Source organism: Mesoplodon bidens (genome assembly GCF_964165515.1).
Source record: "Mesoplodon bidens genome assembly, chromosome: 6".
NCBI classification, from domain to species: Eukaryota; Metazoa; Chordata; class Mammalia; order Artiodactyla; family Ziphiidae; genus Mesoplodon; species Mesoplodon bidens.
Window position 1 is genome coordinate 117,199,173 of NC_138162.1, and position 22,752 is coordinate 117,221,924.

Consider the following 22,752-nt stretch of genomic DNA (forward strand, 5'->3'; position numbering starts at 1 on the left):
TCTGTGGGCACACCTGCCCTCACCACCTCGTCTAAAGGGGTTTGCCTCACCCACCAGATGCTGTGATCCTGGAAAACCTTGGGCTCGGAGCCCAGATGGCCTCGATTCCAGTCTTGGCTGGACCGGTGATTGTGGCGTGACTGGTCTCCTCATGTGTAAAATAGTAGAGCCCTCAGGGTGAGGTCGTCCAGTGGTGCTGTGCGCTGCCTGCAACTAGTAGAGGTGTGTAGGGGGACTACGGCCGTCACCACCGCTGTCATTGTAATCATCCACCGCTTCTTGTCCCCTGTAGCTGTCTCACCTGTGGATGTTACTGTCTCCCAGTGTCCGCCCTGCATAGAACGTGAGCTCCCAGGGTCAGCGTCTTGTCTGGTTCGCCCGCTCTCCCGAGGTCCCCGCGTGTCACCTCCCGCTGGTTGACCCTCAGTAAACATGGGTTGAATGAATGAGTGAGCGACCCAAGGACCTTTTGAGCTGACATCAGGAATGAACTGTTTCAGATGTGGCCAACTTTGACATTTTTCAGCTAGAACGCCCAGCATTCGCTACCCAGCCATGTATTTTCTCATCGGTTTATCTTAGTGCTACATCCGGACCCCACCATCCTCAAAGCACAAGGTCTCTCCGGTGACTTTAGGGAGATTGTTTTTTAATGAAGCTGGGTGAATCTTTGGTTATGCCTAGTTTAGAATTTTCCAGACTAAAGTAACGGTGGCCGTACTCTGTGGATGAGATCCTGGAGCCTCTACAGATTATCTCCTTGATACGTTCTGAGATGAATTTTCACCTATTCCTTTGGCTCACTTTGAGCAGATGTAGGGTGGCCTAATCGTTAAGGATACTCATTCTTTTAAAATAACTTTATGGAGTTATCAGTGACATATAATAAACTGTGCACATTTAAAGTGTAAAGAGGTTTGCTGTTTTCAAGTTTCAGAATCAGACAAATCTTGGGAGATATTTCGGTGGCCAGGGAACAGAACGGTGACATCAGCTTTAACTGTGGAAAGTCACGTGTGCGGGTCTCCCGGAGCCCCAGCGGCCTTCAGGGGGGCGATAGCTTCCTTTGCTGTGGACATGGGGACTTGGGAGATGTCATCTGTGTTTCAGGGAATTACAGGTGCAGGTTTAGGTATCGGGTTTGAAGTTGCCAAGGTGTCCCTTGAAGGAGCTAAGAAGAGCGTTGTTCACTTTACTTCTTAGAGTCTTTGTGCTACAACAGCGGTCCCTAACCTTTTTGGCACCAGGGACTGGTTTCGTGGAAGACAGTTTTTCCATGGACCAGCGGTGGGGTGGGAATTGTTTGGGGATGGTTCAAGCGCACGTTACATTGATTGTGCACTTTATTTCTATTATTATTACATTGTAATATATGATGAAATAATTATACAACTCACCATAATGCAGAATCAGTGGGAGCCCTGAGCTTGTTGTCACTTGCCACTCACTGATACGGTTTTGACGTGAGTCTGCAGTTGATTTATGATGGTCTCTGTGCCGTCAAACCTCTCTGCTAAGGATCATCTGTATTTGCAGCCGCTCCCCAGCACTAGCGTCACCGCCTCGGCTCCCCCTCAGATCATCAGGCATTAGATTCTCACAAGGAGCGCACAACCTAGATCCCTCGTGTGCACAGTTCACAGTAGGGTTCGCGCTCCTGTGAGAATCTAGTGCCACCGCTGATCTGACAGGAGGCGGAGCTCAGGCGGCAGTGCGAGCGGTGGGGAGCGGCTGCAAATACAGACGGAGCTTCACTCGCTGGCCCGCTGCCCACCTCCTGCCGTGCGGGCTGCTTCCTGACATTCAGCCGGCTGGGGACCCCTGCTCTGGAGAGTAATGAGAACCGAGGATCAGAATCGTCGTCTTTGATCTCTTAATCAGAGAGAGCTGATTGAACAATGTAAAAAGATATTTTGTTGTTCGTATTTTGGGATGTATTCTTTTCCTTTTAAATGCAAAAGTGAAATGTTCAATTCACTGAAATCTTTTCTTTTTAAACGAGAACTAGGAAAATTGGGGGGGGTTGGAAAGAGAATTATGATATTTCTTGGCTTCCAAATACCCCTTCAGTTCTGAAGTGAAGTAATTTTTATAAAATACATTTAGAGAAATTGTTGGGAAGTCAGGAAGGCAGTTGGTTGCCACACTGACTTTCTCCCTCCATTTTTGAGGTAAATTAATTTCTATAAATGAAATCTAGAGTTGCTGTTGAGGAACCGGTGACGGAGACTTACCCCGTGCCCAGTGTAATACATTCGTTCACCTCCAAGTCTACACTGGCCCTGCTTTGAGTAGCGCTTTCAGCCCCACGGGCTCTGTCCTGCGCCGCGGGTCCTTGTATCCTCTGAGAGCTGTCAGCTTGGTGCAAGTAATAGTTGCATTTTGTTTTGCCACAATGACGGAAGGGGAGAGGATCTCTGGATTCCGAATTTCTCAGGGCAGAGGCAGGTCTCTGGACTCCAGGAAAAACCCCTGCTCGCTGCAGACAGCTCGAGGCAACCTGGCCAGACCCAATCAGAACAGGAGCCCTGTAAATTAGGTAAGGATTTATTTAGGGCAGTTTGTGCCCCATCTATTATGCAGCAGCCTCTTTCCAATTTAAGAGTTTCCTTTTGTTTTCCATCAGGAAAACATTCCAGGAGCTGAGATTCTAAAGATGGGTTAATGTGTATCGACTTCTCGCTTCATGAGCAGGCAGTTTCCAGCATTCTGGGTAGTTTCATAGAACATAAACCTGCAGGCGTCCCGTGGAGCCTAGAGCAGAGGCCAAGGGTAATGACCAGTTGGTGTCTAATGTCCGCAGCGCTTTCCCCCAGGAGTCCTCAAATTCTTCAGCCTGGCCGTATTCCCCTGGGCCCTCACTAAGTTGGTCTGATGATTGTTTCCGGAAAATTCCATACCTGGGAATTTTCCATACCTTTACAGCTCATCGGGGATGTTTCTTGGTCCATGTGTCTGTGGAAAGCTCACCCTTTCTTCAGGGTCCCGATGAAAACTGTCATTTCTCATGAAGCCGTTCTTCCCTGATTCTCCTTTGCAGAAACAAAACAGAGCAACCCTCTCCTTGTGTCAGACTTCCCTTGTATGCAGCTTGTCCATTCTTACAGCCTGGCACGTGCCAAGAGTGTAGTTATGTGTGTATAGGATTCAGTGTTTTCCTGGGAGCCACATCGTAGATAAAAAAACATTTTTAATGATTTTATTTCTATGGTATAATCACATTCCAGAAGAGTTGGAAAGGAAAGAAAGAACCCTTAGGCCCATCACATATAATTGTGGTAAATATCCTTCCATTCTCTTTCCCTGTGCTTTATTTAATGAGACCACACACATGATTTTGCCTTTCCCTACACTATTACAGTGCTACTAACCATCAGTTTTGTGACTGCATAATAAACATTTTAGGAGCTAAACTGTAATTTAGTTAATTATTTTTCCATTTTTTAAACAAGTGTCTTGTTTAGGGACACCCAGCCAGTAATTGAGAGGTGAATGGTGGTCTTTCTCAGACAGCCCGTGTCTGCCCTAGACCCCTGCCCTGCAGTTGCCTCCGAGGACATGAGATGATGGCTAGTCTTCCTAAGGTTGGTACAGAATCACTGTTATTACCAAGCTTCGCTTAAGAAGTATTTAGTTCATTTTGATTTTTCATCAAGACTAGTGACAACTTTTCAGGTTTGAACACACAGAAGGTTAATTTTCAGAAATGATGAACTATTCAACAATTTCAAAGAACTGAGGTTGCTTTTTTTAAGAAAAAAATCACACATTCATTAAAACCACAATATTTTAAGGTCTTAAATTTTATCATTTGAAATTTTTATCACATTGCTTTATACACCCTAAATTTGGTAGTAACTAAGGCTTTTTAAAGAAGTGAAGTAGGGACTTCCCTGGTGGCACAGTGGTTGAGAATCTGCCCGGCAATGCAGGGGACACGGGTTCGAGCCCTGGTCTGGGAAGATCCCACATGCTGTGGAGCAACTAAGCCCATGAGCCACAACTGCTGAGCCCGCATTTCACAACTACTGAAGCCCGTGCGCCTAGAGCCCGTGCTCCACAACAGAGAGAAGCCACCCTAATGAGAAGCCCACGCACCAGAATGAAGAGTAACCCCCGCTCGCTGCAACTAGAGAAAGCCCGCGCACAGCAACGAAGACCCAATGCAGCACCCCCCCCCAAAAAAAAAGCAGTGAAGTAGGTGCAGTTTAATCAAGCAAGGGCTGTCTTGTGCTCTGGAAGAGACAGAATGTGTGTTCTGCATATTTGTGTGCATCTGTGGCATCTTGACGAAGCTTCTGGGAAGAAGCTTCCCTGTAGCGAAGTAGACGTGTTTCAGGAAGGGTGTCGGGAGGTGGTGTGGAGCAACTGCCCTGGTGACAGTGGAGTGGCCTGTCCCCCAGGCCTCACGGGTGTGCGAGCAGGCACCTCTGCAGGCGGGAAGGGGGAGGAAGGTCCCCAACCCCTGTGCGGGGTCGCCGCATGGCCTCTTCCGTGCCGATTCCTTCCTGGTGGTCTCTCTGTTTCCCACCCGCTGCCCCCAACACTTTGGGTTCCAGGGGAGGGGGGCGAAATATCGTTCACCGGTTTATTAACTGATTACGTATCAACATGGGATTTCTGTCCGTGTGTCCTGTCACGTCAGCAAATGCTTGCTTAGAATTTAATGGCAGTTCCATATTCCTAACCTCCCGAGACGTATGTGTGTATATTTCTTCCTGCATCTACTCACGAGGTCCTTGGAGATGGAATGTGTCGTTGAACGTATCCTTTGGGTTACCAGACGTTTCTTGTTTACTGTGTGTGTTTGGTGAGAGAGAAACACACCCCAGACCTGGTGTCTTGTCAGACCCAGGAGCACAGGGCAGTGAGCTGGCCCAGGGTTTAAGTCATCCACGGGGCGCGCTCCTGGGCACCGTGATTGATCTGTCGCTGCCGAGGTAATGGTGGGCCTGCCCTTCAGCCTTGACCTTCGGGGTCCAGCTCCCCCCGCTCTCCCTGCGTGGTCGCTGGTGGCATCTCTGTCGTCCTGGGGACGGGGCTGTCCCTCCGCACCTGCCCTCCCAGAGGGGGCTGCGTCCGCGCACCTCTGCTGCTTTCCGTTTCTGGTGTTTGCTCGCCCGGGCTCCCCTTCCTGTTGGGGGAGGGTCGGTCTCTCGCCGTCCCCGGGCTGTACGCCGTCAGCACCCCCCTCAGTGACGGTGCCCCCTCCCTCCTCCTCTCCTGCCAGAATCCCCAGGGTCACTCGCTCAGTCCCTGCGGGCATCGCCCTCCGGGCTGCCGGCTAGCTGCTGTCCTGCTTTACCCTCCCGGCGACGGTGACCCCTGCCATGATGCTTCCTTCTTCCTTTCCCTGCAGAAGCCCCCGCCGCCCCCCACCCCCACCCCCACCTCCCTGGTCGCCTCCTCGCCGGCGGCCCTGGGCGCCGTCGCCCCCTCCTGGCCTTGCATGTTCTTCACGCTTCCTGCCCTGTCAGAGCCCCCCGCTGGCACGGCCTGCAGGACTTCCACGCTTGGCTTGCAGGGTGCTTTTGTTTTAATTAGTTGTTCAAATGGAAAATCAGGAGGTTTTACATAGGCTTAAATGTCTAGCTTTCCTTTAAAAAAGAATCAGCTGACACTGGCAACAGCTGAAGAGAGAGAGGGGGGGAGAGGGGGAGGGAGAGAGAGGGAGAGGGGGGAGAGAGGGGGAGAGAGGGGGAGGGGGGAGAGAGGGGGAGGGGGAGAGAGGGAGGGGAGAGGGGGAGAGATAGGAGGGGGAGAGAGGGGGAGGGGGAGAGAGAGGAGGGAGAGGGAGGGAGAGATGGGGGAGGGAGAGAGAGGGAGGGGGAGGGGAGAGGGGGGAGAGGGAGAGGGAGGAAGAGAGGGAGGGGGAGGGGAGAGGGGGGAGAGAGAGGGAGGGAGAGAGAGAGGAGAGAGAGACCCTCCCTAGGTCGCTGAAGCGTCCACCGTTGCTGCCGGCGTCCCCTGACCTCTCCTGCCCCAGCTCTGCAGACACATGGCGGCACAGCCCCCGATTACTGCTAGAAACCCAGGCGCCGCTTCCCTGGTCCTCTTCTCTCCCAAGTCTAGGGGATGTTTCTCTCCCCACGCCCAGCACTGCGCCGCGCTTATAACAGTCGCTCAGAGAAGGCAGGGGCAAGGGGAGGTCTCCCCGAGCTTTAACTCCGCTCACCGTGGACCCGAGGTCTCGGCCTCTGCCTACTGTGAAGGGGATCTTTCTGTTTGGTGTTGAGCAAAGGCATTTGTCCCTTGTGTGGGCGTAAGACTTTCTAGATCGCGAAGTCCAGCCTCAGGTGACGTCTGAGAAACAGGAGACACGCCCCCGCATCCCCCCAGGTGACGGGGCAGGTGAAGGACAGGCTGGGCCTTGAGTGACGGTGACAGTAAACCACGTTCGTGGGGTGCATCGCAGGTGACAGGCGCTCTCCCCGTGCCCCCTGGTGCCCAGGACAGAGGCTCCCGTCCTGGTGTACAAACCTGAAGCCAGGGCATTCGAATGGCCCCCGCTGTTCCTCAGCCAGCTAGGATGGGGGCCTGAGACCGCCTGGGCCTTTCACCTCCGGGCTCGGACGGTCCTGTCCTCAGCTCCCCTGAAGCAAACTTCTTTCAGGCTTTCGATGACGTGCACCCTCCCTTCATCCCTTACATTTCATAGTCAGAAACCCGGAAAAGAACATAGTAGCGTATTTATTTTCCAGTCACCGGGGCCACCGGAGGGGAAGGTAAGGGACTGGTCGGCGAGGCAGGTTCTGCCGAGCGTGGGGCTGGCAGTGCTGTGTTCCTGGCCAGCGGTTCGGGCCCAGGACGCTACGGAGGTGCACGGAGGTGTCCTTCCCGTTCCGCACGTTCTTTGCGCTTGAACTCAGGAGACGGTCCCCCCCACCCCCCGCCGTGAGCCCCTGATGCCCCTCCGGGGACAGTCTCGCTGTGCCCTGTCCCAGCTGGGATGCAGGCAGGAGGCCAGTGCCCAGTGGATGGCAAAACTCATACCAAACAAAGGGCGTACCTGTCTCCGTAACTTTATACTGATTACATGCTGAAGGGATAACATCTTCCGTATGTTCAGTAAGATACGTTATTAATTTTACCTGCTGCTTTTTATGTTTTACAATGTGGCTACTGGAAAGTTTCACATTACACGTGTGGCTCTTGTTCTCCTTCGGTGGGACAGTGCTGGTCTCGAGGCAGTGCTCCCTTCCCTCGATGGTTCTGAGAGGCCAGCGCGTCTTCCTTCGTTCCGCACATCTCTGCAGACGCCTAAATGGAGCTGCTACCTGGGGGGCGCTTCCGGATCCATTAAAGAGGCTTCTGACTATGCCCTTCAGTCTCTCTGTTTATTCCTCTGCTGTGGGGAAGTCGCCTTTTATGAATGAAGACTAAGCTTGCTTTTGTATTTAGATCATCCAAAAACAACGGCCTTGTTATCCAGATTGCAGGGAAGGATGGAAGACTGACAGAAAAGCAAATCCCCCATTGCCGTCGTGTAAAAACAGTTTGCAGAGGAGTGTAACGTGAGGCAGACACTCATCTCTACTTTGTAGGGGTGGCGGCATGAATTGTCCCTAGGGACTGGGCACTGGGCCTGCAGTGCAGCAGAGGGTTCTCCCTTTGACCCTGGCTTGTGAAGGTGGCTTCTCAGAGCTGGCAGGAGAGGATGGATGCTATACAAGCTGCTGGGCCACTGGAAGAAAGAACACACTGTCTCTGTTTCAGTCTTTACACAAAAACAAACATCCTCGTGGTTCAAAGACACAGACGGACAAAGGGAGGAACCATAAATATACTAGGAGAAAAGTGATTTTATTTGTCAAAATGATTGTAGAAAAAAGATTTTTAAAGCATGATGTTAGCTTGAGATGCCATAATGGAAAAGGTGAATAAATTTGCACATCCAAGAAAAATGTATATATGACAAACATATCAAGTTAAAAAACAAATTGGAACAATGTTTCTAACTTAATGGAGATATATACACATTCCTATACATGCATGCATATGTAGTATATTGAAGAATGATTTTTGTACTTTGAAGAGAGCACTTATAAATCTATAAGAAAAGTACAACTCAGTCGAAAAATGGACGAAGTATGGGAATAAGGAAATCCTAGGAAAAGAAAAAAGACGCTTCATCTCATTAATAGAGAAATACAGATTAAAAGAAAATACAAATTACCTCTTCAACTGATAAGAGTTTTTTAAAAATAATTGATAACACCTAACACTGTAACTGATAGATTTAAAAAAATGATTGATAACGTGTAATACTGTAACTGAGAGAGGTAACACCTAACACTGTAACTGATGGAGATTTTAAAAAATGGTAACACGTAACACTGCTAACAATGTGGGGAACAGGGACTTTTTATTCGCTCTCAGAGATGGTGAAAATGGACACGTTTTTGGAGTGCAATTAGGCACTATCCTTCAAAAAAAGCTTTAGGCTACACGTTGACCTGGCAGCTTCCATTTTGGGCGTTTGCCTTTTGCAGATATGGTTGTTCGGGCAGGATGCACAGAGGGGGATGCAGCGGGTTCCATGCGACCAGCCTGCTCTGTTCACGGGAAGGGCTTTTCATGAGATGCTGTGAGAGGAGAGAATGTACGTGCTGCTTGGTTGCATTTGTGTTACAATTAATCAAGCAGGTGCTTAGTTAACAACATCTACATAGAAAGTACATGGAAGGGTATGTTCCAAACTGTTGAGTGTGAGAGAACTGGGACACAGGTCGGCGGGGGAGACAGAGGCAGAACCTGGCTGAGGCCCATCACTTTTTACTCACCATAAATCTACACTATTTCCTGTTTAAAGTAATGAACATGTATTACTTTTGTAATATATATTTTAAAGTCTTTATCTGCCTTTTATTGAAAAACCATCATGTTGAGGAACAAACACCCCAGTGGGTTATGAATTAGAAAAGGTCTCTCTGCACAGACCTACTATGTGTAGCCTCTGATGCCCAGAACCTAGAGGCCAATTCCTCTGCAAAGCTTTATATAAAACGGTGACTATTCAACTTAGTTCTCATTAAATTTTTTTGCTCTCTTTTAGAAAAATTTAAGTACTGTATTTTAAAAAGACTGTATTCTCTTTAGCAAAGAGGCCAGCTGCACACACAGAAAATATCTTGATGTTTCTTAAATTGCCTTGTTATTACTGTTATTATGTCAGTATTTCCTTTCTCGTGTTTATTTATGCTTCCAATAGTTCTCAAAGACTAATTCCTTCTAAATTTCAGGGTTTCCCAAAAAGGGACATTTACACTTTTAAGATCAGCAAATCCTGCGGGCCCCTGCTTTCTGCTCCAGGCTGCTGAATTACCTGGTATCCACCCTGAGTCTTACCAGCTAGTCCTCACCCAGGGCTGGGAGGAAGGTGTTTTAGGGCACAGATTTGTTTTGTGGGTGGACAGTGAACTTAGGTGTTGTGGCTAGAGAAGGTCATGGAAAGAAAGCCACACTGGAGCTCGTAGAGTTCCTCGAAATTCCATGAAAAGCCACCGGGTCCTTGCTTTCCTGTCAAGGTGAGCTCACTCGGGAAGGAGGCATGCCCAGACCCCTGAGCTCTGGCATCGCAGTCCTGGTCTTCCGTCTCACTGGGTGCTGGCTTTGGGGTGAGGGGAATGAAGGGACTGGTCTGTCTGCTCCAATTTCAGACCCTCGTCCCCAGCCTGTGCAGGAACAAGGACCCTCGCCCCACACAGTCTGCTGCTCCAGTCCTGAGGTCTGGGCCACTCCTGCCATGAAAACAGAGCCGTGGCCTTGCTTCCTTGGGCATATGATTCTCTTGGGGCCAAGGCAGCATTGTGAATACGGGGTCTCCGGGCCAAACGCCGCCCCTTCCCAGCAGCCCAGCCTTCGTCCCTAACACCCGTTGGAGTCATGATTCCCCTCCCCCTGCCCCTGGCACTCGGGCATCGCCCGGCATTACTGGGGCGTTACTGCCTGCGAGTCTTGAAAGTTTGAACGTGGGTAGAATCCCTGCGGTCTGAAGGGGGGTAGGCCTGCGATTTGAAACGCTGCCGGGTCCCGTGACGGCGGGTCCCCAGGCAGCCGCAGGAACCCTCTTAGTCGGTTTTCATCTGGAAGCACTGCTTCAGGGCTCAGTCCCCAGCTTCCCGAGCCGCTGGTGCCAGAGCAAGTGCACATCTTTCAGTATCGCGACAGGATTTCCATCCTTCTGGGAGGACGTCCTCGTCCACGGCTGGGGAGACACAGCTCTAAACCAGTTAGGTGCGAAAAGAGCATGTGATGAAAGAGGCACGTGTGCAAAGTGCTGGGATGGGAAGACCCCCGCTATGCTTACTGTTTCCCCAGTTCTCTCCGAGGAGCTTATTGTTTTTCATCTTCATGGTTGTTAAGAGGTTAAACTACGCCCGGTGTTTCCCGTCACTGTACTGTCTGGGTAAGTACAGATGCGGCTGCTTGTCGTGCAGGCTTTCTAGAAATGCTGTGTTTGACCTCAGGGAACAGAAACTCCCTGTGTTCTTTCTTGCTGGCGTTCCCAGCCCCGTGGGCAGCTTTTGACAAGCCGTCGGGCCCCAACTTTGCACTCAGACAGCTTTTCAAACAGGCCAAGTTCGCTTGGCGGCAGGGCTTGGATTTCAGGCCTCGACGTGTTAGGACTCAAACTGTCCGCTCAGGAAAAGCACAGGCACGCGATGTTCTAAAGTAAAAGTGATCAGGAGTTTCTGCCGACACTTCTGTGCGGGCCCCCCCAGAACGGGGAGGTGGGGGCGGTAATTCCTGTGGACGTGGCCAGGCTCACGGTGGCGGTCGTGCCCGTAGTCACCGCCGGCAGCTGCCCTGCAGGTCCGGCTCTGAGCGGAGCCCAGCCGTCACCCAGCAGTAGAGGCCGCCCTGGGACCACACGCCCTGCCCCCCACGGTTCCTGCATTTCCTCAGGGGCCGAAATAAATCTGCATTTGTTACTGGCAACGTTTAACATTAGATATTCTGAAGGTTCTTGGGGGGAAAAAGATGTTCTTAATCTTGCTGGTGTTGCATTGGAATTGTTTGTCCTTGGTTTAGCATCTCTCTGTGCTGTACGTACAGTGCAGTCCTCGTATTGAGAGAAACGACATCTCACGTGGGAACAAAGGTGTACTTGCACCTGCAAACTTTAAAGTGATGATGCTCAGCTTTAGATACAAGGGTGTGGAGAATACCTGGCATCTGACCTTCTCGTGTCCTCTGCTGGTTTGCAGTTTAACTCGGCGGCCAAGCAGCTGATCGAGTGGGACCAGCCTCCCGCGGGGGGCGTTGGCGCTGGGGAGGGCGCCCCGGCCGCTGCCCCGAGCAGCGCGGCCCCCAAGCAGCCCGAAGCCAAGAAGAACACGAAGAAGCGGCACTCGTTCACCTCCCTGACCACGGCCAGCAAGGCGTCGCAGGCCACCCAGCAGCGCCACTCCATGGAGATCAGCCCCCCAGTCCTCATCAGCTCCAGCAACCCCACGGCCGCCGCGCGCATCGGCGAGCTGGCCGGGCTCTCGTGCAGCGCCCCCTCTCAGGTACCCGCACTGCCCAGCCCCGGGGCCACCGTGGTGTCAGCCTTCGGGGGACAGCAGCTCTCCCAGGGCAAAGCCCTCTGTGTTTGTGCGTGGAAATGGGGTGGGGGGGAACCGGCCTGGATGTCCCCAGGTCGGCTCAGTCACCTCCAAAGGGCAGTGCGGCAATTACAAGATGACTCCAGTCAAGCTGAGTGCTTTCCCCACCAGGCCCCCATTCAGCGGGAAACTAGAAATTGGCCTAGCGTTATTTTTTTAACTCGTTATTCCAACAAGACTTTGCATGGCCTTAAGACATAGCTACGTGTTATTCTTGTGTTTATAAAAATACACACGATGATTGGGAACGTTGGTAATTCATCTGGCAAACAGGTCTCGAGTGCCTTCTTACAGATGCTCTGGGTGCCGTGCACGCACCGTGTACCCAGGATGGAGAAGACATGGGCTTCTGTGCGTCAGACCCTAGTTGTGGTCAGACTGAGCCCCGGGCCGGGGGGCCACCCAGGTCCCAGGCGGCTGCAGTTACCCAGGCAGAGGACAGCCGTGTCCTCTACCACCAGAGGCCAGAGAGCCGGGTCCTGAGCAGCCTGCTGTAGCGGGAGACACTGCTTTCAAGTCTTGTGTTTCATCTTAAAATTCATGCAGGTTTTATATACATTCCACTGTGCTTTGTAAAAACAAACATATACTGCACAGGTTGATGTATGCCTGTTTTGGACCATGGAATAAAAATGTGCAGTGCAGCATTTGGCATTCCTTACCAAGGTTATCGAAATGCCCCTTGACCCCGTCCTACAGGTCCACACTGGATCTCGTAGTTTCTGAATGGGATTGTGGCTCAGCAGCGTTATTAGGTGGTGTGGCCGTGGCACGTGACCCTGCAGGGGAAGTAGGACATGGACACGCACACAGAGATACACACATGGACACACACACACACACACGGAAGAGGGCAGAGGGCAGGGGGCTTTGTCTGTTCACTGCTGTTCCCAAGCGTCAGACAGACAGTAAGCAGCGTAAACCTTGGTTGAGTGAGTGAGTCACTTGGACAGTGTATAGAGGAGAGCCAGGAAGGGATCAAGCCTGTGGAAATAGACACGGTTCCAGATCTGAGCAAGGAGTACGAGGGGGTGACCCTGGAGGGGTCAAAGCTGCAGGGCCCCCTCTGAGGGAGGCTCTGACGGAGGGGCTGGTGACGAGGGCTCTTCCCTATGGAAAATCGGGTCGCGGGACTGTGTTTTTCATTTTGTGACCTTAGCAGCATTCACAGTGACATTTGCTTGAAATAAAAGGTGAGCTTCTGCTGGGACTCGGGGCGGCTCAGCAGGGCACAGACTTGGAGGTGTGGACAGCCGTCTGTGGCCGTGGAGAAGGTGGAGGGGAAGGCGGGTCACCCAGCGTCTGTCCCAGAGACCCCGGTGTCGGGCAGGGCGCTGGGCGTGGGCACGGGAGGGCGGGGCTGTTTGTGTCTTGGCCGCAGTAGCTGAGGAAACGGGATCCTCTGTTTCCATGAAGACAGCCTCCCCGTGTTCTAACAGGTTCTGTTCTCAGTGCTAACATGTCGCCTCAGGGAGAAGTTATTTCTAGAAGAGATGGGAGAGGTTTGCAGCGCTGCCTGGGTTCTCCAGCCTCGGCTCCGGCACGCACACCCGGCCCCATCACCGGGCACCACGGGCCACAGTGACGCAGGACCAGCCCAACCCAGGACGGACCTGCTGTAGATGTGACGGGCCCTAGGCTGGATGTGTCTCCTGCTTTGGGCCTCGTGTCCTTCTTGCTTTTGTTTCACGCGGTTTGGTTGCTTTGATGAGAAAATCCAAAGCACGGGACCTGCAGCAGTGAACGTTCATCCTCTCGCACCCGAACGAAAGCCACGTGGAGGGGGTCAGGCCGCTGTGATGTCGCCTCCGGGTCAGCTCCCCTGTCCGGTCTCGTCCTCGTGTTTGCAGGTGGCACTTAGGTCACGTCGGAATCCTGCAGGACACAAGGGAACAGACAGCTCGCTTGCTATCGTATTGGTGACTCTGGCACCATCAAATGCGAGAACTGGAAGGTGGCGTGTAGGCTGTGCCGTCAGGCAGGTCCCCGGCACAGGTGTGCACAGATGTCTGTGATGGGCGTCTGTAAAGCACGTGGTGTCACAAGCAGCTAGGCGTCGGTCTGCTCCTCTGGCCGCGCCCTAGATGTTTCGTGCCCTCTGCCAGCTGCAGGAGAGATTCATGATGTTCAGTGCTTGGCAGCATTTTTGTGTTGCCGGCAGCTTCAGGGGAAGCAGGAAGGTCCACCCACTCCTTCCTCTTTGCTTTCCCCGCTCTCCACGTAGCCCTTTCCCGGGGAGGAAGCTGAGCCAGTGTGCAGCCCCATGGGAGGGAGTGAGCACAGTAGGAAGCCAGGCTGCCCGACCTGCTCAGGGCGCTCGTTCTGGACCTGCCCCGCTCGGCCCGGTCACTCCTGCCGCTGGCTTCTGCCTTTAGTCATCCTTTGGTGACTGTCTCTTCCTTTACCCGTGTGGAACTGGGGCCTGCAGGGTCCTTCACGTCCAGGGCCGTGTGGGCAGAGACCCCAGGCGGCCTGTGGTCTACCCCATGCCCTCACAAGGTGACTGTCCAAGTTCACGGGCTCGTTCAAGGTCATCACCCTGCCTCCCGGTCTGGGGCTCTTGGCGAGATGTCAGACACTAGTGAGGACTTCCTCCGCGACCTGTAGGGTCAGGCCCTGGAAGCTGAGTTTTGGCAAGGTTTTCCCACCCGAAGGTTCCTAGGTAACAGCGTGCACTTTGAACGGAGGCTCATTTGTCTTCGAAGAAAGACTTGTGTTTCCTGTGACGCCAACTTGCATCTCAGAGTACGTACTTGTCCTCAGAGTACGTACACAAACAGTTTTCTTGAATAGGATAGCTAGAGGCCACTAGGTTTTATCCTAGGATGAAAAATCCATGTGCATCTCATTAGAAATTGCGTGGAAATAGACTTTGGTTCACAGGAGAGACCGAAACTGAGGTTTGGGGGGGAGCCTTTGTGGAGGTGCCCCCTGGGTCTGCTTAGGTTCAGTCAGTGTATGAGCCGCCAGGTACAGCTTTACAGGGATGTGGATTCCACGTAGCTCAGACTTGACCTGTGAAAATCAGCCGTGTGCTAGGATGCTGGTTGTCCTTGCCTGGCAGGAAATGAAAGTCCTTCAGGCCATCTGGTAACTGATCTCTGAGCCTCTCTTTGTCCTGATAATCTTTTTCCTAATTATTGGGATTGAGGAAACTAGGTTTGGGGTTAAGTTTTTGTTACAAAAAGCCCAGCAGTTTTGGTGGAACATTGTTTCCTGGGGAGACAAAGTAGCAGCCAGCCTCATTCCTTTAATAGTGGAGGAAAGACTTCCTGTGTGTGCAGGAACCCTCGCCCTGGGTCTGCGGTCACACCCGGGGTGCAGCGGACGCGAAATTGATCAGGTAGCCGAACACCTGCGAAGAAATGATCTGAGTAACTTTCTTTCTAGTCCGTTAATCTTGGGTAGTGTCGTAGATAACACACCCGTTCTTTTTTTTTTTTTAAGACTTTTTTTTTTTTGATGTGGACCTTTTTTGTTTTGTTTTTTTGCCTTTATTGAATTTGTTACAATATTGCTTCTGTTTTTATGTTTTTGGTGTTTTGGACCCGAGGCTCATGAGATCCTAGCTCCCTGACCAGGGATCAAACCCGCACCCCCTGCATTGGAAGGCAAAGTCTTAACCGCTGGACCGCCAGGGAAGTCCCGATAAGACACCTTTGAAAACAGCTAATTTGGCTTGACCCTGTTCCCTGAAATGTTTTGTAAATAATTGCCTGCGATCGGCAGTCTGGGCAGCTGCATTTTAATTATGCATCCCCATGGAAGGTACAACAAGTCATGAGAAATGATCCTGGAGATGGCACGATACCTTAAGCATGTCGTGTAGATTTAACGAGTTGGTGGACTGGTGAGCATTCAGGACAACCCACCGGGACAGGATCCTCGGGAAGGTGTTCATGGGCTAGTTGCAGGCCAGGCGGGTCCCAGCAGCACTCACGTGAGGCAGCGGTCGTGGATTCTGTATGTGAAATGTCGTCGTGACCAGTGTTTGTCAAGTGCCCTGGCATCTAACACATGTCAGGGCCTCAGTACGTCTGGGCTGGATAACCTGCAGGGGATTCTGCCTTCCCCCAGTGATGGGAGCTGCGGGTCTTGGATGTTTAGCTGTGACTCGGTGCCCGGGGCTTAGCTGGTCTCATTTGTTGTGCGTGCGTGCTCTTTTACTCACTCTTTTTTCCTTGGCAGGTCCACATAAGTACCACCGGGTTGATTGTGACCCCACCCCCGAGCAGCCCGGTGACCACCGGCCCCCCGTGCACGGTCCCGCCAGAGGCCCCCTACCCGGCCGCCCTTTCGGTGAGTGTGCACCACCGCCTCCCGCCGGACCCCCACGCCGGCCGCTCCCAGGTGCACAGCCCTGTGGGCTGGCTGCCGCCGTCCTGACACCACAGCTCACCATGACGCTTGGGGAGGGTGGGGTCTCTATCTCTCATTCTCTCTCTATTCATTTTAGCAAAAAATCACAAAGTCTCAGGCCGGTAGCCAGCGCTTTATTTTAATGGCAAGGGTCGGTGGCCGGAGGCTACAGGAAGAGCTCCGGGAAGTACTTTTAATTTTCAGTGAAGGTCAACCTGATTTTCTGAAGGCTTATTAACCTTTGCTTCTTTTGGGTTTCTAGACCAGGCGTGTTTATGGAAGTACTGAGGGAGCTGGGATCCTAGAGGCCGTGTGGTTTGCCTCGGGTCACGCGATGCGTGGATTCCTGTCTCCGATTACAGTTCCCCTTTCGGGCTCCTGGTCTTCTGTTGGTCTGTGTGACTGGCCTCCCTGGAGGTTATCAGATGTGTGATTCTCCAGCAAGCCCCGCAGCCTGCAGACAGAGTCTGAACAAAACTGCTGAGTGCTTTCAGACAGCCTAAGGGGGAAATTAACAGGAAGAGGGAGGGCAGTCCAGGGAGGCTGATACAAACAAGAACTCTGTGGGGAGAAAACTGAAAAGGAAGAAATAAGAAATTCAACCTCGGGAAGCAGGGACACCATTAATTCACATTCAGCCATTTCATCCCAGGATTATACAAGAGAGCCTGCCTGTCCAGCAAGAGGACGGTTTAGTAACGCTGCGTCTATGCCAATTCCATTTAGTGGAAAACTAACTATAAGCAGATCTGTTGCCTGTCACCCCGGGAGGTGTCCAGATCTCAGAGTCCCTGGTCGGCTGGCGGGAATGCTTTGGATTTAATATGTTAGGTTTCAGTGGAAACATCTCGGTAACGTGTGCCCTCTATCTTTCACCAACCCGGCAAGTATCCTGTTTAAAGTGTGAGACCTTTGCCAGGACTTTGAGTGCGATCACAACAGGCGCAGGCGACGTGGTGGGGAGGAAACCAGGCTTTTCCTGGTGTGGAGTTTACTTTATTTATTTATTTTAATTACTTATTTATTTGTTTAGGCTGCACCGGGTCTTAGTTGCGGCGTGCATGCAGGATCTAGTTCCCCGACTAGGTATCGAACCCGGGCCCCCTGCATTGGGAGCGTGGAGTCTTACCCACTGGACCACCAGGGAAGTCTCCCGGTGTGGATTTTAGGTGATAAATACCTCTGCTGGACTAGGACATGAACATTATTTCTAGCACTTTTTTCATAAGTTGAGACTTTTTAATCTTTTATTCAGAGTGGAATTACGAGCATGGTGTCCTGTACATCTCATAAGTAACAGTTAAAATGTTAAATATCTAATAATAGAAGCAAAACTGGTATTACATCTCTCTCATTCAGACATCAGACTCTTCGTGGCAGGGAGGGTTTTTTTTCCAGCTGATTCTGTGAGGGGAGGAGGATGCAGAGCTTGTTCTCGTGTCCTGTGCACAATATGGCAGAAGAACTTGTGAAACAGATGCTGGGTGATCCCTGATCCTCTGGACCAGCTGAGAGGTGTTTAGCTACAAGATGTCACAAGGTAGCCAAGTCAGGAAAGGCCAGATACAGTCCATGGCCAAGTTGAAATCAGATTGCACCCAACAGTGTGTAACCATAACTAAAACAAGTGTGTGGGGCTTCCCTGGTGGCGCAGTGGTTGAGAGTCCGCCTGCCGATGCAGGGGAAACGGGTTCGTGCCCCGGTCTGGGAAGATCCCACATGCCGCGGAGCGGCTAGGCCCGTGAGCCATGGCTGCTGAGCCTGCACCCCTGGAGCGTGTGCTCCGCAGCGGGAGAGGCCACAACAGTAAGGGGCCCACGTACCGCAAAAAAAAACAAGTGTGTGCATTTGTGTGTGCACTTAAAGAAACAAAATTAAATGATGTCATGTTCTCAGGATAGCCAAGACATACTGAGTCCTTTGTCGCCCGTGGTGGGAGGGTCCGGAGGGTCGGGGCAGGATTCTGGACGTAGGGACGGGACCGCCCAGCTTGTCAGCGTGAGAAGCAGAAGTCAGGCGTTTGGAATCGGCAGCAGTTCTGACGACCAGAATGGGGACAGGATATGGACAGGACCTCCATGGCGACCACAGAGAAAGACCCTGGCATCTCAGGAACCACGGCCTCTTGATCCATATCAGACCGCCCTGAGGGCGGCAGGCGCACAGGACGCTTTCTCGTTCGTGAAGCCCTCGTTGAGGGTCCGGTACCTCCCGTGGACAGAGCTGGGTGATGGGGACACAGGGACAGCGAGACGGTCTCTGACTCTGCAGCCTCGTGAGTTCTGACAGCAGCCTCCATCCTGAGCCTCCGCTGTGCCCAGGGCGCCGGAAAGGCCGCTTCCCTGACCTGCTGCTGCTGAGAACCCCTTGGATGTCGTTGCTGCAGAGTCAGCGAACGGTGTGCGTGTGTCCCTCCTCACACGTCAAAGGCAATTGGTGAGAGAAAGTCCATTCCCAGAGAGGTGGTTTTAATCTACCAAATTCTTAATTACATCTCCCTTCCGACATCACCTTCCAAGCATCTGTCTCTGGCATTTTTAAATATACTCTTTAATTTTTTTTCTTTTCTTCATAGCTGTGCCCACGAGTGGCTGACTGAGTTCCAGGGAGTGTCCAGATGAGATGAAAAACTCACTTTTCCATCTTCTTAATTTTATTGAATTCTGACCCCTGAGTGTTTTTTTGAATCGCTGGTTATCAGTGCCTCCATTTTTCTGTTTCCTACTCGTTGTTTAAAAAAGGCAGAATACTGCAATGATTGCACACATGTGGCCGTGTGCAGGCGGTGACGCTCTGGGAATTGGTGGCACCGCTGCCCTGAGGAGGGATGACCAGCCGCGCCTCCTGCTTTCCCCTCGGTGGCCAAGCACGTGTGTGAGTTCATGGCACAGGAAGACCCTGAGAGAGGTTGAAAGTGGGTTCATTGGAATCGGATGTTCAGGAAGGAATCATGACAGGATTGGGGGGTGTTAAGTGGTCTTTGCTCAGAGGACCCAGAAATGCCCAGAGTCTATGCCAGCGGCCACTTTTCTGCCCTGGAGAAGACGGAGGGGCACACGTGAGGACACACGTGAAGGATGGTCGGGAAGAACATGGACCTTTTACCGTCAGAACCCGCGGCTCCATCCAGGCAAAGCGCTTTGCTGGTCAGCGGCCTGCAGCCCTCGCCCAGGGTGAGGACCTCGTGGGGCTCGACCCCCAGGCGCCTTGGGGCTGGGTGCAGGGAGGGGAGAGAGGAGGGGGCCACGGTCCGTCCGTGAGCTCTCACCGTCCACTAGCGGATGTGGCCCGTTGGTGGCCTGGAACTGGTCACACATACAGGACACTTCTTTCTTGGAGGGAGCCCGAGGACGGCCCTCAGAGACTGAGCCGGGGCTAGAATCTGCGTTTCTGACCCCAAACCCTTGGCGTCCTCCACGGTGTAAAGCTGCCTCTTCCGAGGGATCAGTGGGTCGGGGACAGAACCTGGTCAGGGCGGACGTGACCGTGTCCCACCACAGACCCTGCCCCCCGAGCCCTGGTTTTAAGCAAAGTATTATTCAGAGACCGTCGTCGTGGCCTCAGACCATGGCCGCGTGGAGAGGGTAGGAGGGTCTGGATCTGCAGAAGCACACGCAGAGGCCCGCTTCGGCGACAGCGCGGCCGACGTCCGGTCCCCTGCGTTGGACCCCAGAGGCCCGGTCCCGCTCTCCTGGCCCTCGGCCCCTCCACGCGGCTCAGCACAGGCCCGCTTCCCAGCCCTGCTGCTTTAGGTCAGTGTCTGGTGCCGGCGGTGACAAGCGTGGTGTTGGCTTCTGAGCGCTGTCGTGACCAGAGGTGTCCTGCACCCCCAGCAACCCGCAGGTGCCTTTGCTGCGGCAGGAGGCTGTGTCCTGGCCCCCGGCGCCCAGCCGTGCGGTGATGGGAGGACGCGGTTGCTCCCGCGCGTCCACATCCCCACATTCTCTCGGCGTGGGGTCTTCACCACGCAGCCCACGGGACCTCCTGGCCGGCCCGGCCCTGGACACGCTGGGGCCCTGGCATCTGACTGGCCCCAGAGGGCAGCCACGCTGGGGAGCCTGAGTGTAACCGCTAGTCTTTCTGTGCGCTTACCCCCCCACGAACGCGCACACACACGTGCACATTTCTCCGAAGATACACAGCCCAGCAGTGGGGAGAAGTCTGCCCAGTTTTACCAGCACCACCCGTGAGAGAGAGAGCTGCGTTCTGCCTGCAGCACCACCTTTGGGACTTTCGAGACCCTCCTCTCTCGTGCCAGATCTCAGATGCCTCCTGACTCACTCTTTGTAAAAGTCACCTACACCAGACATTCCCTTACTGCATTCTTTAACTATAAGAGGTGATGTGTTCTTATATTTTGTCCCCACCAGCGTGGCCTGTGTTTTTATCAGCTCCCTAGGTTGTCTTTCCTTTTTTTTTTGTCTTTTTCTGCATCGGGCCAGTTGAGCACAGCCTCTGTTTCACCGCCATGAAGGCGCAGCAGTTTTTCTCGGCTCCCTTTGCCGGTGGAATTCTACTCCGAGAGCCGAGTGGGCCCCTGGCCCTGCTCTGAGTGATTCCAGGGGTGGGTGGCCTGGGCTCCTTTCGTCTTCTGTGTCACCTGCCCCCCACGGCTCCGCGGCTCTGAGGTGAGTCCTGGGGAGACTGGAGAAGACGACTCGGGTGATTTCGTGCCCTCCAGCTACTGTTCTGTTCAGTGTCCTTGCCCAGGACCCGCCCGGGTCAGGTGCGCTGAGCCTTCTACCAGGATTATCTCGATTTGTCTCCACTTTGTCTCTGAGACCAACGGCATAAGTGCTTGGCCTTCTCCTGGTTAAAGGTGGTAAAGGCTGCAGGGCCCGTGTGTGCCTCCCCGGAGCTGCCCCGGGGCGCAGGGCGGCCTGCTCTGTGACTGTCGCCACGACCCCGCCCACCCTGGGACCGCAATGCGCAGTTTATCCTGCACTGGGTGTCCTGCCGCGGCTGCAGGGTGGAAAAAGCCTTCTCCGAGGTCGAAAAATTAAATACAATGTGTAAAACGGTTGCAGCGTGTGTCTGGAAATTTGATATCCTTTTCTACTCAGTTGATTTTGTTTCTGGAACTGTGTACGTTAATAGGCAGATGAAGGAAACGTTGATGAGATTGAATTTTTTTTTCCAAAAAATAGAAACAAATTGCTGTTCTCTGTGTTTAGAAACCGTGGGGTTTTTTCTTCTTTTAAGCTGATGTGGAGACGCCATGCACACCTCCCAAGGGGCAGTCTTCAGCCTCCTTATTTCTCCTTTGATTTGGTGTTTACGTGGAATGGTTCAAAGATTTGGGGAGGGCAGGCGAGGTAGGGGTTTGGGCAGGTCTTTGTGTGCCTGTTTTCCCAGGAGTTTCGGTACCCAGACCCTAAAGAATTATCCGGGGTGTATAGATCAGAAGGTAACAATTGCTCCATTGATTCTGAAAAGGCACCGGAGTCCTGTCGGCAGAGCCCATGAAGGAAGCAGCAGGTGCTCACGGTGTACTTGTTAAAGATTACCAGCCTCGATAGTCCTAAATTTCAAAAGCTGGCAGAGCTAAGAAGAGAATAAACAAAAGTAAAAACAATGGCCCAGTGATTGTGGCTTGCTATTGTGTGTGGTTTTGGGAAACCAGGCATCAAAGGAAATTTTCTTTTGTGGGGATGGTTTGCGATACAGTGCAGCTAAATTGTTTTCCGTGGTGTTTTAAGTTTCGGGTTGCAGAAACAATCACAAGTTAATTCCTAGCGAGCAGGGTGACATCATAGCCGCCCCCTTGAAAGGCGTTCGGGTCCTGGTCCTGGTTTTTGCACTTAGAAGTGCCATCAATGTTAAAATTACACGCAGTTGTGTCATTTTTTTCTTTCCCTTCTCCCAGGTGTGATGACTTACCTGTTTGGGGAAGGGGTCGCTGTGGCTCTAAGATCCTAAAGGGTAACAAAGAGGACTCTTTTCCAAGGAGGCTTTTGCACAGGGCAGCTGCTTCTGCTCTGTGTGGATTCCACCGATGTCTTTTTTCACGGGTTTCTGATTCCTCTTCCCTCCTCTTTGCCGTGAAAGATGTGCATAAATCATTTGTTTCTTCTTTTTTGTCTCTCTCTCCAGACTATGAATCCTCCTCTCCCCCCGCCCCCTCTCCAGGAGGCCACCCCCATGGGCGCTGTTGCTGCTCCCGGGATGGGCTCCAGACCCGTGGCCGGACCCAGTGACCAGACCACACACTCACGGCCGCAGACGCGCCCCAGCGTGTAAGTGCGGCAGCCTTTCTGGCCGCGGACTGAGCCCAAGCAGAGACGCGGGGAACGGCTTTCTGGGGGTCGCTGGTGCCAGGGTGGTGTCGTATGCTTGGTCGTGCGTGTCATTCATTAGGAAACAGAAACTAAGTGGGTCTGAGGATGGGCCACCGGGCAGCCGGCCTGCTGAGTGCGGGTCTTCCCGGCCTTCCTCTGCCACTCCTGCCAGGGCTTTGTCCCCACCTTCGTCCCCTGCGTAAGGATGCTCGGGAACAGGGAGGGGCTGAGCAGAGGCCAGACCTAGCAGAGTGTGCGCGTGCAAAGCTGCAGGTCCCCTACAGTGAAAAGTCTGGACATTATCCTGTTCAGGGGCTCCCCGTGGCCGAATGCAGCTCGGCATTGGAGGCTTTTCCCCTCTGTGGACTGACCCAGCAGACGCTCGGAGCCTGGTTCACGTGGCCCGCCGAGCTGCGGGCTCCACGTGTCGGGGCACAGTCCCGCGCACGCAGGAGCTGTTGGGGGCTCTCTGCGATCTGCACTTGGCCTTGCCTTTGACTCTTGCA

At 52.9% G+C, this 22,752-nt stretch overlaps 1 protein-coding gene across 3 annotated transcripts in view; it reads left to right on the forward strand.

The window, feature by feature from the left end:
* The window catches only part of SH3RF1 (SH3 domain containing ring finger 1), a 179,296-nt gene that overhangs the window by 132,668 nt on the left and 23,876 nt on the right, over positions 1 to 22,752 (forward strand). For all 3 annotated transcript variants that reach the window (XM_081237229.1, XM_081237227.1, XM_081237228.1), the window contains exons 5-7: positions 11,211 to 11,513; positions 15,798 to 15,908; positions 22,062 to 22,204. In XM_081237229.1, the coding sequence (XP_081093355.1) occupies positions 11,211 to 11,513; positions 15,798 to 15,908; positions 22,062 to 22,204 (557 nt within the window). The remainder of the gene's footprint in view (positions 1 to 11,210; positions 11,514 to 15,797; positions 15,909 to 22,061; positions 22,205 to 22,752) is intronic.